Source organism: Hippocampus comes, unplaced genomic scaffold, assembly GCF_001891065.2.
Source record: "Hippocampus comes isolate QL1 unplaced genomic scaffold, H_comes_QL1_v1.1 scaffold92, whole genome shotgun sequence".
NCBI lineage: Eukaryota > Metazoa > Chordata > Actinopteri > Syngnathiformes > Syngnathidae > Hippocampus > Hippocampus comes.
In genome coordinates, this window is record NW_017805379.1 from 1,907,642 (window position 1) to 1,925,184 (window position 17,543).

Genomic DNA, 17,543 nt, shown 5'->3' on the forward strand with positions numbered 1-17,543 from the left:
TGGCCAAGGCGCTCTCCAGAAGGAGCATCAATAATGTCCATTGAATTGAAGCAAAAAAACCCCAAGTATTTCTTTACATTCTGTTTGATTATGATGTTACAGTAAGTTTTTCTCAAGATCAATATTGTAGAGTGCTATTCTGCTTTTTTTGGACAGCCACAAAAAGGCCTATCCTTATCTGCAGATGAGTAAAAAAAATGTTCAGGTCGTTACTTTAGAAATGGGCTTGCACTTGAGTAGGTGCACCTGCAGGAGCAAAATCATATTCTCATAATGTTAGACTGACATCTGCTGGACAAATGGTAAAATTACATGTATTACGTCTGGACATCACCTGATGCCATTTTTTTCCCCTTTCAGTTACAAAAACAAAATACAAAATAATAAAGCACAACATAGCCCAAGTTAACCATTTGGATTGTTTATTTCAAGCTGGGATAGGCTCCAGCACCCCCCGCGACCCTAGTGGGATCAAGCGGTTCAGAAAAGGAATGAATGAATGAATGAATGTGTCATTCCTGTCCTTTGTGCTCACTCATGTGACCTGACATAATTTTGTCATTCTTCCCCCGAATACGCAGTGGGTGGAAACTGGACGGCACTAACTGTCCATTTACTCTTCCTTGAGTTGATGATTGCGCCTGACAGACAGCAATGCCTCTTTTTCGCAGGACCTGATCCTCGACCAGACGATTGAAAAGGTGTCGTTCTGCGCGCCGGACCGCAACTTTGAGAGAGCCTTTTCATACATCTGCCGAGACGGGACGACGCGCCGCTGGATCTGCCATTGCTTCATGGCCGTCAAAGACTCGGTGAGAACGAGGACGAAAAAAAAAATGGAGCAATTGACGCAAACATGACCACGCGATGCCGTACGTGAAGGGAGAGCGGCTCAGTCACGCTGTGGGCTGCGCCTTCGCCGCCTGCCTGGAGCGGAAGCAGAAGCGGGAGAAGGAGTGTGGCGTCACCGCTACGTTTGACGCCAACCGGACCACCTTCACCCGTGAGGGCTCCTTCCGGGTCACCACGGCCACAGAAGCGGCTGAACGGGAGGAAGTCATGAGGCAGCTGCAGGACTCTAAAAAAGGTGCGTGTCTAGAAACTCGCGCACTTCCCGGGATTGTTTCACTGCGGAAGTCGCTGCTCATAGGGAATATTCCATTTTAGGCTCTCAGATGATTATGTTCCCAACTCAGTGCTGATTTTCCAGGGACACGCGTTTATTCTTGGTGACTGGAGGGTATTTTCTGTTGATTCAGATGGTGGTTGGGAAGAGGTTACCTGAAAAAAAAATGTATGTGTGAATGTGGGAGGTGTGTATTTGAGAAAAGCTTTCATTTGTACTTGTTTGGAATAATAATAATAATAAATAAAACATTTTTAACGATTTTTATTTCTTTTTTAATATATCTTTCAAAGTTGTTTCTAGGTTGATTAAAATTGTTGTTTTACTAGTTTGGTATTATTTTCTTCAGCTGACGCGTGCTTTACCGGCAAAAAGACAACAAACAATAATTGAAATGATTTAACAAATTTTTAATATTTTAATCATTTATTTTCCAGCCATTATGTTAGTACTTTTATAGTCTTCCGTTTTTTTTTTTTTTTTTTTTTAAACAATAAACAAATCCCATAGTTCTATAAATTGCGGCACAAAATGACTCAAAATTTTGAATTGTAAACGCCATATTTTTTGTGGAACTGCTTTGATTAATGCTAATTAAATCCATCTTGATTTTGTTGAACGGCAAAATTATATACACGGTGTCATTGTCCATACATATTGTTATACTATAATGATTCAGTGTTTCCTAGCCACACGATTCAGGAGAGTTCTCAAATCAAACATCCAGAGAGTATTCACAGTGCCTCAATTTTCCCATAATTTGTTACAGCCTTCTTCATAGATTAAATAATGTCATTTTGTTCCCTCAAAATTCTAAAGAACTCCCCACTCGCTATGACATGAAAAGTGGAATGGGTGAAACTTCCCAAAGAGAGTTCGTGCACTCTTGTGGTATCGCACGCAAAAAGCCCTGAAGGTTTAATTCCTGTTCTCCATATTTTTTTTCCCCGACAGCTGAGAGCGACACAAAGGTGGCGGGGAACTCGTCCGGCGGCGGCGTGATCAACGTCTCCGCCGTTCAGTCGGGGAGCCCGCCGTCGCCCTCGTCCTCGCCGCCCCTCTCGCTGAACACCCTGGGTATACCCCGCCGGCACGCCCCCGCCGAGGCGCTGGCCAGGCAGGGCTCCTTCCGTGGCTTCCCGGCGCTCAGCCAGAAGACGTCGCCCTTCAAGCGCCAGCTGTCGCTGCGCATAAACGAGCTTCCCTCCACCGTGCAGCGCAAGTCGGACTTCCCCATCAGGAATGCAGGTCAGACGGGGAGCTAAGGCCACACACACACACACACACACACACACACACACACACACACACACACACACACACACACACACACGACTGCTCTTCTAATTGGCGTTTCCTCCGCTCACCCGCATTCAGTGCCTGAGGTGGAAGGAGAGAACGATAGCATAAGCTCGCTGTGCACTCAGATTACTACGGCGTTCAGCGGACCCCCGGAGGACCCATTTTCCTCAGCGCCCATGCCCAAAGCGCTCGCCTCGCCGCAGTCACCCGTTGTGCCAGGTAAACATCGCCTGACATCCCACGCCAACAACTCGTAACACCGTGGCGCACTTATCAGTATTGTCGCCATACTGCTCAAAGAGATGCATCAGGTTAGCGCAAAGCATTACTGACTTGCACAGTCAGCGCAGAACCAAAGGAGTAATTGTTTAAATATTACGAACATTTTTTGAATCTATTTAAATATCCAGAAATATAAACCAGAAGTGACATAAATTAGAGGACAAGTATTACAAGAATTGTGCGCATAAAAAGTAAGGTATTGGGATGAATCTCCAAAATATTTCTTCGAAACAAGAAAGAATAAAATCAAGCAACTCTTAATCAAAGATCACACATTTTTTTAAATACAAAAGAAGAGAAATCTGTGGTCTGCGGTGTTTGTTAATATTTTTTTAAATCGAAAAAAATGTTTGGAAAAACATTGGTGAAGAGATATTACAATAAAATACACATTTATTTGAACAAAATACGAAAATATTAAAAGGATAGAAAACATCAGACAAATATTTAAATTTGATTAAAAAGTACAAAAATATTATCTGGAAAGTACACAAATGAGAAAAAAAACCTCAATAATCCTATAAAAATATTAGAAAATACAAAGAATCGACAAATATTATTGAATGAAATAAAGACCAAAGTAAATATAGATGCTCTCTAACGCCAATCTCTCACATTGTGGACATTTCGTGAATGTGCTTGTTTTTTTTGTGACATGTTCCGCCTCGCATGTCGAACACTAAACCATCCTTCTCTTGCTCCCCGTCGTCCTCTTGTCCCTCCGCTGTAGTCAATGGCTCCGCTGCCGCTGCTCCCGCTTCCTTTTCCACTCCCCATCCTCATCCTCTCGTTCCTCCCCCGCTTCCTACTGCTGCTGGTGTTAATCCTCCAGCTCCGAGTTCAGCAGCGTTGGCCCCTGCTCTGCCCGCTCGAGACACTAACCCCTGGGCCAAGACCTCTGCTGGGGTCCCAACCTCTGCAATGGCGGGTAAGAGACATTAAAAAAAAAAAATGAGTGTAGAGTAGGGCTGTCATAAACTCATTTATTAAGTACAGATAGTGGCACTTGCGTGGGCTCCCTCTAGTGGTACGGGGAAGAATCACTGTCCAAGAACAATTTGATTCAAATCTTAACTTCCCAACTTTCTTTGATAACAAAAGATAGATGTATTTTACTTTTATGTGCAACATATTTTACTTGGATTAAGTGTGAACGTTCAAACCCTGTCTAATTTTACAGTGTCTTACAAAAATATTTTCAAAATACACTACCCATCAAAAGCTTTGAAACACTTTCTCACGCACTCGATTGATGAAGAGACTCCAAACGAGATGAAAGTCAACTTTGCGGGATTCGGACGGTACAGGATAAAATGCTCACGGGAGTAGATGGGAGCGGGTTTATCCAGTAGGTAGGCTTGTCACGACAATTATTCGATTGATTTATTGCTGATGAGGAATTTTTTTTTTCCATCTTCAAAAAATTATCATTTTTCATCTTTCATTTAAGTGTTTGTTTACACACGTCATCAACATTCAGTCGCACTGCCTCTCTAGTTTTTATGTCAGTCATCTTGCTGGCCGCTGTCCGAGTATGGGCACTCACACGTCTGCATTCACATTAAGGGGTGCAGCTTTTGAAACTCATTTAAACAGTTTGGTTCGACTGTATATGTTAGGTTCGCGTGGATTGATCAGTGAGGCTTAGCAACCAGTAGCGCTAATGCTCGCCTACGCGTTTGGCTAACAGCTACTGTATCAACTCTTTTTGTACAATTTCATTGCTTGTTTATGCACTATGCCTGCTGTGAACGTTGTTTTTGCACTATTAACCTATTTCAAGTGTTGAAACATCCTTGAGAACAAGTCTGTTAACTCTCTTGAATGATCTCATTCCACGCAGCCACCCCCATTCCACGTTGTAACTTTGACACAGACTCACTGACAGCGTAAAAGGGGCAAATGTGTCTTTGTGTTTTTGTCCAAACAGGAGGTGATTGGCCCTCGTCCACTCCTGTCATCATCGTCCCGCCCACGTCTTCTCCAGTGTTACCCTCGCACAAACGCACCCCGTCTGAAGCGGAAAAATGGCTGGAGGAGGTTTCTAAGTCTGTGCGGGCTCCTCGACCTGACCCCATCCTGGCAGCGGCCCCAATGCCCGCCCCGCCGTTCACCGCTCCCTTGGCCCCCTTACCCCCGGTGGCGTACGTGCCCCTGCTGCCCCCGCGTCAGACTGCTTTCCATCCCATGTCCAACGGGCTGTCCTTCCCACAACCCAGCGTGCCCGTGGTGGGCATCACCCCCTCCCAGATGGTGGCCAACGTCTTCGGCTCAGCCGCGCAACCCCAGACCTTTCCCGCCCCGGCACCCGTAGCGCCCCCGGGGCATGTCATCCCAGGCCCCTTCATCAAGCCTCCGCCGTCGCCCGCCGCCGTCAGCGTGCACCCTCCCAACGGCAGCGGCAACTTCAACGGGGCGAACAATTGGGCTGTTCCGCCCCACCCGCCCGCCACCTCCTTGCCCGCTTCAGCCGCCCCGCAGCAGCCACAGGAAGATGCCTTTGAGGCTCAGTGGGTGGCGCTGGAGGGGCGCTCGCACCAGCGCACGACGCCGTCTCCCACCAACCCCTTCTCCACTGAGCTGCACAAGACTTTTGAGATCCAGCTCTGATGACTGTGCCTGCCTGAGGAAGCGAGGGGAAAGGGATGTTCTCCATGTTGGGGGTGGTGCGGGGTAGTGGTGGTCACGAGACGATGGGGGGGTGGCAGTGGCGGGTGGTGTCATCAGAGAACCCGCCACCCCCTCCAGAAAAAAAAAAACATGCTGCTGTTCCTCACGATTCTCATCAGCATTGCCTGTGCTTGTTTGATCGTCCTGTGGAACTCCACTAACTACAACTACCACCGCCACCACCTCCTGTAAGCCGCTTCTTACCCACTCAATTCTCAACCTTCCACCAACCTCACCCGACTGGAAGAGTAAAGCAAGACAATGCCAAAATGTTTATTTTTATGCATTAAGTATATTTTAAATAGCTACAGATTACAACCGTCATCTTGCCAAAGGCACAGAATAGCGACGAATTAACGTGTGTGTGTGGGTGAGCGTGTGCGTGCGTGCGTCTATATGTGTACTTTGTATTTATATGGGCCGTGTATCTCTCCAATAAAGGATGATTTGATTTGATGCGTATCCCATTACATGGGGTGCGATACAATTCATAGACAGTTTATTTTAAAGAAACTATTTGATTTGGTTCGTTTCACTGGGATTGCGAATCGATTCAATATGGTACTGCTGAGTTCAGTAGGGTATGATGCAATGAGTTTCTTGTCATTTTACAATATGAATGAATTTGTCATCCTAACTGTGGCATTTCCTTCAAAGATATATGTCTCCAATAAAAGGTGATTCGACACACATCTCCATATATTTTATAGTGGAACAATTCGGTTCAGTTCGATCCACTCACCTCTTTTAAATCATATACGATTTTCCGATTCAAATTGTTTTTTGTCACACCTCTAAAAATATATATATATATATATATAGTATATATAAAACATATGTAATATATGTTTCATATATGTATATTATACATATATATGTATATTTTACCGAAATATAAATATATAAAGAGTCTCACACAGCAGTGCTCATTTTTAATGTGATGTAAAGAGATTTTGTGAAGGGACAGCTGCTTTACTTTTTGGCGTGTTTATTTTATTTAATTTTTAGTCTTTGTGGGCGACCGTAAATAGGGCGTCATTACAGCAACAATCAACAAGGACCGAGCGTCAACAGCAGCAACAAACGGCGAGTTTACGTTTTAACCTTTTACATTTTTTGCGCGGGGGGGGGCCACGTCTACCACTCATCTCCACCCCCCCCCCAAAAAAAAGTACGTAATTGCTCGTGTTTGATTTTGCACGAGCGCCAATGACTTAAGATAACTGGACCTCCTCCACCGGCCCACTGCTCAAGGGTTAAAAGGGAGACGACGACAAACCGAAACTAATGCTTTCCATTTCTCGCTGTTTGTTGTTATTTTTTTATTTTGAAATCAAACCCTGTGAATATAATCTTTTCTGATCTATTTTTCCATTTTGTAATTCTTTCACGAATTGTCCAATCGTCTGGGGAGATCTTGAAAGTTAAAAGGTTGAATAAATTATGGTGATAGAGGACAAACTGTCGTTGCTTGTCATGAGTTTTCAGTTTAAGTAATGCTTAAAAAAAAAGACCGGTATTTTTACGTCTGCTGTATTGTTAGTTCTCCTATCCGGGTGGTGGCGCTAATGAGACCTCAGTGCCGCGTTGCAGCACCTCTGGTGCCGATATAAATAGCACCAGGAAGCTCACCGACGAGTTTATTAGAAAAAAAGATAAATGTATGTGTGCCCGGAGACGGTGGAGTCTTATTTAACGGAACGCACCGAGGTACGCCTGCTTTATTCAATAATAACTCTTTGTGTTGGTTTGTTGTGACACCCAATCGCTGCGTTGGCAGAAGCCAGCGCGGGCGAGGCTTAGCTAGCGGCTAACGTTGCTAGCCAAACATGAATGCAGTCCCCCCCCCCTCCCCCTCGCCCACGTTAAGTAAATGTAACATTTAAAGCTGCGTTTTCTCGTGGAAAATGTGACTACATTGTGCTCGCTTTAATATTTTGTTTATCTAACAACGTTAGCTCGACAGTTGTGTAATTTTGTCAAATTTTATCCAGAGGGGTGCAAAGATTTTGTTTTAAGAAAGAAAAAAAAAACAACCGCTTTTATGAAGCCAGAATACAAAAAAAAGTCGTATCTTCTCACATTGCTGATATGCAGTTCTACACCGAAGCACTTTCGCCAGACCGATCGTTCGTTGAGAATTGTTTCCCCCTGCCCCTTTTAATCAATTAGGAATTTCTTGGCATGCTTGTCTTAAGAATTTCCACGTCGTCACGAGTGTTTGGTTTTCTTAATTATACTTTAATCTCTGACAGCACACCGGAAGAAGTAATCCATTGGGGTGAGGCGTGGTGGCCAAAAGAAAATAATTATTCAAAAGGTAAGTAATAAATGACTCTGTTTAACTCTTAAAACAGTTGTCAACCAGCTTTTGGACAACACAACCCTGTATGTAATTAGAATTTGAAGGAGGAGGGGAAAAAAGTATGAACAACAGTCTGCTTCAATTAATTCCACACAATTGCATGTTCTTTATTGGACATACCATGTAGACCTTATGCAAGTTAGACAAAATAAGTGAATGCTGGCCAAGGCTCCTGACTTCACTAAAAGCTAATCGTAGTCAAGAGTCACCCAGACTTCAATCAATGTGATGACATTGAACGTCTGTGCCATCCTCTTGTAGTCATCTTTCCAGGACGGCCACTCCAGAGGGAAATTAGCAACAGCGTTGAACTTTCTAGGGTAGGGCAGCTTTAACCATCACTTTGTATTTCGTCACACTGATTGGACTGATAGCTCTTGAATTAAGTAATTTTCCCGCCCAACTCTGTAACTGTTTACATAGCGTGTCTAATAAAAGCATGAACACATGTCAATGTTTGTGTGGTATTAGTTGAAGCAGTTTTTTTTTTCTCGTATGATTTGCAATGATTTGAAAATGTGTGTTCTCTAGCTACAGCATGTAACTTTTTCACCCGTCTTTTGAAATTGTCTCACCACTGTTTGCAGAGAGATGCAGTGTGGCTCCGCATTCCCAAAGTACATTCAGCTGAAAGTCCACTGACAAAGGACAGGTACCACATCAGACATATTTTATTAATATAAATATGTGAGATTGTTGTCAAGTTGAGGAAGTAGCCAGAACTTGCCAGAAATGAACTTTTCCTTGAATTGCCTGAAAACACACTGATGCTCGGTCCATTTATTGAACATGACAAACGGCCAATCAAAATAAATAAATGACAACACTCGCAACAAGCTGTCATATGCCACCACTCACTCACAGCTGGTCACATACAGACTAAACAGCCAACCAAACTCCAGCTCTTAAGGCCACTCACTAGGCCACGATATTAGACAGGGTTTTGGCGGTGTTTCAGAAAGAGCAGGAAAAAAGAAATCGGTGAATTTGTCAATAGTTTACTGCGCATTTGTGTGGGACTACTGTACACCCAATTAGAAAGTCACTTTTAGTTTAATTCAACTCTCCACGGGAACAGACGTGATGTTCAAGGAGGCCATTTTGTGTTTCGAAGTTCTGACACGCCTGGTGATGGCTCACCAAGGGCCACTCCTCGCCATCATCACGACACTTCTCGGCGCCACCTTTGGCGGTCTTCTCGTGTGGCGAGTGCTCAGCACCAAAAAGAAGCGGCCGCCCTCCACCCAGAGGGAAACGCCGCTTCCTGTCGCCGCACAATCCGCCCGGCGCCCGCCGCATGAGGAGATTGAGACGGCAGAGTGTGAGAAGACCTGCGCGGCCCCTGCGGTGTGCATTCCGTCCTCTGAGAAGCTGCTGGCGGTGATGCCGGTGACGGTGAGCTCCGCCGAGGAATGGCGGCAGCTGTGGCCGCCGATGCGGGAGGACCTGGTGGCGGTCCCGGTACTGGGACTCGACTGCGAATGGGTAAACATCAAATAATTTTAGGAAGAATCAACTGGGGGTTTGGGGGTCTCATCAATTGTATCGTTTCTCAGATTTCTGGAGTCCTCCATGAAAACAAACTTTTTTTTTTTTTAACTACATAGCCTAACTTGGGGAAAAAAAGCCGCTGTTTCGCGACAGAAAATCTTGAGAATGAGTCATAATTTTAAAATGCCATCTTACAAATGTCAAACTTGAGTCAGAATTCACTACTCATGGAGGAGAGTTGCAAAATTCAAGAAAACATTGCAGTGATGGTTGGAAAAAGTTACAAAAAGGGTTATAATAGTTTTGGAATTTTCATGGTACTTTGTTATTTAGTTTTGAGTTTTTTTACGTTTAGTTGGTTTTCAGAGCAGACTTTTTCTGTTTTTTTTTTTGGTTTTTTTTTAGTTTTAGTATTAGTTTAACATTTTAAAAACAGTCCTCCACAAATCAAATGCAGCTATTGTATCACAGTCTGCAGACTTTGAGGTACAAGAAGTGCGGTACGTCATCCCGCTTCTCAAATTGGGTGCGTGACAACCCGAACCTGAAAAAAAGCCAGCACGGTCTCACTTTACATCCCTTGATTGCCCAGTTGCCAACTTCCGAAGTGGATTTGTGGCTAAAATTCTTGTTGAGAAGTATTAAAAAACGGTTGTACTGTGTCCTGTTTTGAAAAGGAGAGCACTTAACTACTTTCACGTTTTGGGCTGAGTTATGACTGTTCAATCTTCACTCTTGCTACTCACGGCCGTGCTGTCCACTGAAATACATTTAATTGAAAATCAACCGCAAAGGCTCGTGTATTAAATGAATCGCCCAAGATTGAAAATGAAGTTAATTGTTGCTCTTTGCACAGGTGTCAGTGAACGGCCGCGCCCAGGTGGTCTCCTTGCTCCAGCTGGCGTCTTATTCGGGGCGCTGCCTGCTGGTACGGCTTTTGGCGTTCAACGGCGCGCAGCTTCCGCCGGACCTGGCGGAGGTCCTGCGCGACCCGCGCGTGCTGAAGGCGGGCGTCGGTTGCCACGACGACGGCAAACGCCTGACTCGGGACTTCGGGCTGTCGCTGACATGCACGGTGGACCTGCGCCACCTCGCCCTGAGACAAAAGTGAGTTCGCCGTCGTTTGTTGTCAATTTTTTTTGTTTTGTTTTCCCTCAAGCGTTTTTGACCTTTTTTTTTTTTTTTCTTTCCCAGACAAGTGCCGGTGAGTAACGGACTTGGCCTGAAATCGCTGGCAGCCGACGTGTTGAATATTTCGCTGGACAAGTCGCTGGAACTGCGTTGTAGCGACTGGGAGGCGGACAAGCTGACGCCGGAGCAGGTTCTTCTACGCTCATTTTTATCTTATTTTTTTAATTCTTATTTTATCTTATTCTTATTTTCCCACGGTTGTGGATTTTTTTTTTTTGTTTCCTGATTCTGTACATTCAATGTTGTTTTTGTATTCTAATTATTTTTATTTTTATTTTAAATTAAAAACATATAGTAGTTTATCTTTTTTATATATATATATATATTTTTTTTTATTTATTTGATCTTTTTAGGTGACAAACACATTTTATTTTAGGATTATTATTGCTTGTATAAATGGAGTTATTTTTAAATATGTTGAGGAAAAAAAAACGCAGTTTGCTTTTCAGTTTCTTCGGGAATACAAAAAATTTGTACTTTTTAGATGTTTTTCACCTCCAACTCACTCTGCAGCAGTCTGATAACACTCCTGATCATTCGACTGTCACTCAGTAAATGTGAAAAAAAAATAATTTTTTTTTTTTTTTTTTTTTTTTTTTGTCTTAACACCCATGTCCCACTGATATGGATTTTTTAAATGCATATTATGCACAGAATTTTACAGTATGCCAATGAATGAATACCTGGTTGTTTTTAATTTAATTTTTTTTTAGATGACATACGCCGGCAGGGACGCCCAAGTGTCGGTCGCCCTCTTCTTCCACCTGCTCGGCCTGCGCCCAGAAGCCCACCCCGCTTCAGCCAACGGGCTTTCCTACGCCGCGTTGGCCGCCCGCTGTCAGGGGTTGTTGGACGTGCCCTTCAGGGGTCGCGGGGGCGCCGAAGAAACGGACGAGCACGACGGCGGCGGCGGCACATCGCGGACGAGACGAATGCGCATGCCCCTGAAGGGCACCTCCTCGACCCCTGAGAGCCCAGCGTCTGGAGATCAGCGAGTCCCAGACCCCAGAAAGAACAACAGAAGGAAACCGCTGGGCGTGGGCTATTCTGCGAGGTGAGCTGGAGTCCAGGTAGACATTTTGCTTGTTGTTGCCAGTGGCGCTTTTTCAAAATAGCGAAGCACATGACAAAAAAAAAAACAAACAAACCTTTACGCGTCATCTGACCGAGGCAGAAGAAAACGGGCTCGTGGACTGAACAGAGGTGGCGGATCCAGGAAGTAAAAACCTGTCACAATTTGAATTTAGCCGTAGGCGCTTCCCACTCAACAGGCAGCAAAACGACGTTAGGCTTCTTCTTGGCCCCTAAAATTTGAATGTGTGAAAAGTCAGGGAAATGGAATCAAGGCATGTATGTATGATTCACGTTGAGATTTAAAAGTAAGTTGTGGTCAGTCAGTGGTTTTCGGTAAATCCCTTGGGAATGTTTGCCACTTTTTTTCTTGTTTTTAAAAAAAGGCTTAATTTTAGTTACCGGTATTAGGCTTTTGTAACGTGTGACAAACTCAAAAGGATTTTTGTAAAAATGTACTCAGATCAACCCCACACACTATGTATGAAATAAATCGACAGATATTTTATTTTTGACACTTTAGCTTTGTGAAGTCAAAGTTGACATGTTTGATTTGCTTTCGCGGGCCACATAAAATGATGTGGTGGGCCAGATCTGGCCCCCAGGGCTTGAGTTTGAAACCGGTGCCTTCAAGGTTTGCTCCCTGGTCTTTCCGTGTCGAGGTGGCTACTCGGCCACCTCGGCGGCTTTTGATCCTCCGCACATTTCCGTCCGCATCCACTTGACTGAGTTTCTTTTGACTCGCTTCAGGTTAGCGATGGTCACTTGCATTCTGCAATTTGAAGTTCCTCCAGTATGTTTTGACAAACTTCCTGAAGATGTCTCTTGAAGTGAGCTAAGACGTTTGCTGTCGTGCCGCAGGAAGTCGCCGCTGTACGACAACTGCTACCTGCACGCCCCTGACGGGCAACCGCTTTGCACGTGCGACAAGAAGAAAGCCAAATGGTACCTGGACAGAGGAATAGGAGGTACAACTTTTTTTTTTTAACTCCATCGCTGTGAGATGTGCAGTTTGCTCGTCACAGATTTTCCTTTTTTTTTGGGCACTCGAGTTTATCGGGTGTCGTGATGGACACAATTGTGGTATAAGTCCGGGCTGCTGTATCACAAGCGGTTCAAAGTTGCTCCTAAGATAGTGGAGGAAGAGAAGAGCTGCAAATTTCCTGTTCTCCAATGACCAGAATAGCATCACGACTCTTCAGACTCAATCTGTCGACCGAATTAAAGGTAGCGCGGTCGTCAAGTGGTCACCGTGCTGTTTGGTGGCGGGGCGTGTACTACGTTCAACACGGACCACAGGAAGTAAATGAGAGAGTGATACAAACGCGATAAAAGCAAAAGGCTACAAGGTCACCTTCATGCGGCTTGATTCTTCCTGTGACGACTCCGCTTGCGCATATTTGTCCGAAGTTTTAAATGGTTACAAAAGGGCCCAGAACAATTCCCAAAGAAATGAAAGGTAACCTTGGGAGTTCCGGGATCCTGGCACGTCGGAGTCACATCGCAGCATCAGACTACGTTTGAATGCGTCGCATTCCGGATGTGGCGCTTGTGTTCCAGAGCTCCAGAGTGAGGATCCGTTTGTGGTGAGGCTTCTGTTTGAGCCGTCGGGACGTCCGGACTCCAATCAGGACTACTACCTCACGGCCAAGGAGAACCTCTGCGTGGTCTGCGGGAGGGCAGACTCCTACATCAGGTTTGAGTTTGACCATAAATCCCTTCAACAACAAAAAAAAAAAAAAATTAGTCCAGTAGACTTTTTAAGGTGACTTGAAATTAGATCTTAAAATTGGGGTTCAAGCCAGGGTTTGGGTTTCAAGTGACGTGTTTTTAACCCACTGTTGGTGTTTAAAAAAAAAGGCTTGAGGCCAGAGTGAAGGTTTCAAGTCCGCGTTTGAGTTTCGAAAATAGGCTTAAGCTTTTGTAGATGTTCAGTAACGTTGACTTGGCATCGGCGCGATGACGTAGCAGTCAGTGTCATGTCATCTGCGGTGCCGCCCCTCCTCAGGAAGAACATCGTCCCCCACGAGTACCGGCGGCACTTCCCCAACGAGATGAAGGATCACAACTCCCACGACATCCTGCTGCTGTGCACCAGCTGCCACGCCGCCTCCAACGTGCACGACGCCTCCCTCAAGCAGCAGCTGGCCGACGACTTTGCCGCCCCGCAGGGTTGCGAAGAAGGCGTGCGGACCATTGAGGACCCGGACCGGCGCCGGGTGCGCTCGGCGGCCCGCGCCCTCCTCACCGCCGGCGAGGGGCTGCCCGAGTGGCGGCGCAACGAACTGCTGGCGCTCATCAGGAACTTCCTGGACGTGAGCGGCGAGCGAGAGCTGACGGGGGAGGAGCTTCGGCAGGCCGCCTCCTTGGAGACCAGGTGAGCTATTGCGCACGCGTCGCTGGGGAAAAAGATTCGGGTTTGAAGATGGGATTAGGGTGATTCAGTTTTCAAACGAGGTTTGCTCGGCTGGGTTAGTGTTTTGGAATTTGCGTTTCACGTCAAGAGTGAACCTAACCCAATCCTGGGTTACATTTTCAAGATTTGGGTTTTAAATTTGGATTTCCAAACACAACTAAGGTTTCCAATTTAGGCTCCCAATCTTATTTTAGCGTTTCAAGATATGATGAAATTAGCAAAAATATTGGTTTTGGATTACAGGCCCAAAAAGATGTTTTTTTTTTCAGTCCTGGGTTAGTTTTCCAATTTAGAGTAGGATTACAGGCCCAAAAAGATGTTTTTTCAGTCCTGGGTTAGTTTTCCAATTTAGAGTTTCAAGATATATTTAATATTTTAAATTAGGGATCCCAAACTGGGTTAGTTTTGAAGTCAGTTGAGGGTTTCAAGCAAGGGTGACGGTTTCAAGATGCACTTCACGTTTGAAAATGAAGTTTGCTTTTCAAGACACAATTAAGGTTTTAAATTAGGTTTCCAAACCTGAGTTTGGGTTTGAATTATTGTTTCAAGAGCAGGTTACGGTTTGGGCTTCAAATCGGTGTTTCAAATTCGGGTTGCAAACCTTCAGCCTACATTAGCTTGCATTGAGGGTTTAAAACCGGCTTTCGGGTTTCAATTTAGGATTTTGAGCGAAGATTAGGGTTTCAAGATGAGGTTAGGGTTTCAATCCAGCTTTGACGTTGACATTTTTAGAAGATTTCAATGTGGGCTTGGCTTTCCTAGAAATCAAAGGTGTGACTCTCTCTCTCTCTCTCTCTCTCTCTCTCTCTCGCTCTCTCTTCAGGATTTCAAACGAGGCGTACGTGCCTCATGGCCTGAAGGTGGTGCGCGCCTACGCCGAGCGAGGCCCGCGCGGCCTGATGGAACTGGAGCGGCGCTGGAGGGAGCACTTCCTGTCCTCCATGCACCCCAAGCACCTTCCCCCGCTTTGGTGCGTGCAACACAACCACCTCAAGCTGCTACGCAAGTACGGAGACGACCTGCCCGTCAAAGTCAACTGAATGGCAATCGCCACATCGCGGTAGGAGTTTGCTTTTTTTTTAAAAAAAGAAGAAAAAAAAGGAAAAAAAGATGGGACACTATGAATTTGTGAAATTTACAAAGATTTTTTGTTTTTGTTTTAATAGACACGCAGCAGCCTGCTCTTAATCTTGACACATTGCAGGTTAGCGGCTAATGCTAACGAGGGTCATCCTTAATGTTTCTTGTCGCTCTCGCTCGCTTTTCTTTTCCACGTCTTGCTCAATAGATCAAGTTGTTTTTTTTTTTAAATGTCATCTTTTTGGATCCCCTTTTATTTATTTGAAGATGAGGTTTCACAGTGACACGGGGAGCAACGCTTTTTTTTTAGTGCTAAAGTTTCTTGTTGCTCCTTGCCCCGCTTCATTTCTGCTCGTCAACGTTTCATCTTTTTGGATCCCCTTTCAGTTATTTGGAAATAAGATTTTGACCAGCCCTCGCAGTGGATTTGGGGCTTTTATTTTGTGCTTCCTTGTCCACTTCCCTCGACTAATGTCCTTTCAGTCAATAGGTCATGTAGCGTGCTTTAAAAATGTCAATTTTTTTTTTTTTCCCCCCTCTTTCAACTTTTTCCAAGATGAAATTTTGACTGGCGTGTCTGAGTCCGATGGCGGTGTGGTGACACTGTTCCGCTCTTGAAAATGTAAACTTTTTGGATCCCCTTTAATTTATTTCCAGGTGAGTTTTGGGGCAAGCGCTGATATTAGGGGCGGAGCAACAGGAATGCTCAATCCTTAATCCCCTCTATTGTCCATTTCAGTCAATAGATCGCGTTGCGCTCTTGGAAAAACTTTTTCTTGGGTTTCCCTGTTTATTTCCAGATGAGATTTTGAGCAACCTAACACAGACGGCGGGGGAGCGACGCTAACAGCTAGCTCGTGCGTAAAAAACGCTTCCCTTCACAGGTGCGGGACGCCTTCCGGGGTCCATGTTTTAGTGGGCCTCCTAGTCCCGTGATGCCCCCCCCCCACCCCCAACCCCACTAGCTCGTTTAGCGTGACAGTGACGACCCTCGGAGGCGTACAGAAAGTGGGATCTTTGTAAATGTGAACGAAACACTGCTAATAAAGTTTGTAATGAAATTGAAAGACGAGATTCCACATTCACTTTGTTTTTATTTCTTTCGTACAAAATCACAGTTTTCATAAATAGTCTGTAAAAGCAGTAAAAAAAAAAAAAAAGTATCAATCGCTTGAAACGATCACATTTATCGTTGTTTACAATTCAAGCTATGCTGGGTTAAGGCCTCGAGATTTTGGCATGAGAATGATCCGTCCCTGGAACTATTTCCCAAAGAGGACAGGACAGATCGTTTCTATAAACGGTCAGTGTCGGAAACTACGGACAACTGCAACAATGGCACGCGAGGGCGGCTGGTTCCAAAAGGGGCTTCCATTCAATTGCCGCCGTTTTGCCTTTGACAAAAATTGGCGGTGGCAAGGAGTGAAAACTCACTCTGACATCTTTTTTTTTTTAACTGCATTCTCATGAAAACCTTGAATGACATTTCCGCTCAAGGTTTTTTACCTGCTGAAGTACTGCATATTCTTACAGCCACCATTCAAAAAGTGAACATATGGGAAGTCACAAGGAGTCCGAAAGGGTTTTAGTCCAAGTCTCACAGTCTGATGGGTCTGATGTGGTATTGGAAAAACTTGTTCAGTCGCTTCATTTGTAGGTTTCGTCAGAGTCCAGCACAGAACACACATTTATTTGATCTCATGGAAGTTCGACGCGAGTCCTAAATCTTTTGTCATTCAAGTTCTGCATCTTAAAGTCCTTTTGGCACAAGTCTCGAGTCACTTGGTATGTACTTGGAGCCCCGCCGTCATGGCCAAAATCCCAAAGTTGCTCGCAAGTCCAAAGTTGTTTGGAGAACTTCCAAAAATAATAATTTAAAAAATTAGTCCCAAGTACCACAGAGCCCACATTATCTGATTAGAATGCTGTATCAAGAAGTGCCACGTGGTTTGGTTGCCGTCTTAAACAAGTCCGAAATAGTTGAGTCCACATTTGGGTCTCATGCAAGTTCTACGCAAGTCTCAAATATTTTGTTAAGAGTTTAAATCCTGTGTCTCGAGTCTCTTGGACCACACAACCAAACCAAAGTACAGATCGATTCACAAAGTTGCTAGTAAGTCCGAAGCCTTTCAGATCAAGTCTCAAGGGAGTCCCGATGGTTATTTTTACCTCGGAGATCTCACATCATTTGGATCGGACTCTCATGCAGGTGCGAAAGTCCTTTTGGTCCAAGTCTATCATGAGTCCCAGTTTACTTGTTCCACGTTGCACGCAGGTCCGTTTGTCCAAGTCGACATCATCCGACAACAAGCGAAAAAAAATCCTCCGGGTCCTCTGCCTTCATTCTGGAGACATTATTGCTTTATTTAAAAAAAAAAAAAAACATCCAACCTTGTTCTGGTCTCTCTCTCACTGGGACAGAAGACCGCAAACTTTGTTTTTCACAGGTTGAGCTACGATGTGTTCTAGCAGTGGTCCAGGTTTCCCGAAAGGACCCCAAAGTTGCTGGTGTGTTTGTGGGGCGGCCGGGGTAATGAGTTCTTTGGAGT

General features: G+C 44.8%; 2 protein-coding genes and 1 long non-coding RNA gene across 10 annotated transcripts in view; 2 read left to right on the forward strand and 1 right to left on the reverse strand.

Moving 5' to 3' along the window:
- The window catches only part of numb (NUMB endocytic adaptor protein), a 31,548-nt gene extending 24,705 nt beyond the window's left edge, over positions 1–6,843 (forward strand). For 4 of the 6 annotated variants that reach the window (XM_019872321.1, XM_019872320.1, XM_019872323.1 and 1 more), the window contains 6 exons: positions 672–812; positions 883–1,087; positions 2,081–2,374; positions 2,504–2,647; positions 3,441–3,638; positions 4,641–6,843. In XM_019872321.1, coding sequence (XP_019727880.1) covers positions 672–812; positions 883–1,087; positions 2,081–2,374; positions 2,504–2,647; positions 3,441–3,638; positions 4,641–5,320 — 1,662 coding nt within the window. In that variant the 3' untranslated portion in view covers positions 5,321–6,843. The remainder of the gene's footprint in view (positions 1–671; positions 813–882; positions 1,088–2,080; positions 2,375–2,503; positions 2,648–3,440; positions 3,639–4,640) is intronic. The other 2 variants (XM_019872324.1, XM_019872325.1) reach the window with 1 other exon arrangement.
- Positions 6,844–6,959: 116 nt separating this feature from the next.
- exd2 (exonuclease 3'-5' domain containing 2) lies at positions 6,960–15,863 on the forward strand. 3 transcript variants are annotated; one of them, XM_019872327.1, is made up of 11 exons: positions 6,960–7,090; positions 7,636–7,700; positions 8,333–8,397; positions 8,860–9,230; positions 10,093–10,343; positions 10,431–10,557; positions 11,141–11,481; positions 12,360–12,466; positions 13,059–13,194; positions 13,507–13,875; positions 14,738–15,863. In XM_019872327.1, exons 4-11 carry the CDS (start codon positions 8,877–8,879, stop codon positions 14,952–14,954), a joined length of 1,902 nt encoding a protein of 633 aa, XP_019727886.1. In that variant the 5' UTR covers positions 6,960–7,090; positions 7,636–7,700; positions 8,333–8,397; positions 8,860–8,876; the 3' UTR covers positions 14,955–15,863. The 3 variants fall into 3 exon arrangements, with proteins under 3 accessions (XP_019727886.1, XP_019727885.1, XP_019727887.1); XM_019872326.1 differs by lacking the exon at positions 7,636–7,700; XM_019872328.1 differs by lacking the exons at positions 6,960–7,090; positions 7,636–7,700 and adding an exon at positions 7,729–8,065.
- Positions 12,486–13,052, reverse strand: LOC109517283 (uncharacterized). The gene is made up of 2 exons (XR_002168514.1): positions 12,845–13,052; positions 12,486–12,594 (listed from the first exon to the last, which is right to left on the reverse strand). It is a non-coding gene; the product is annotated as an uncharacterized LOC109517283 (long non-coding RNA).
- Positions 15,864–17,543: the final 1,680 nt, after the last annotated feature.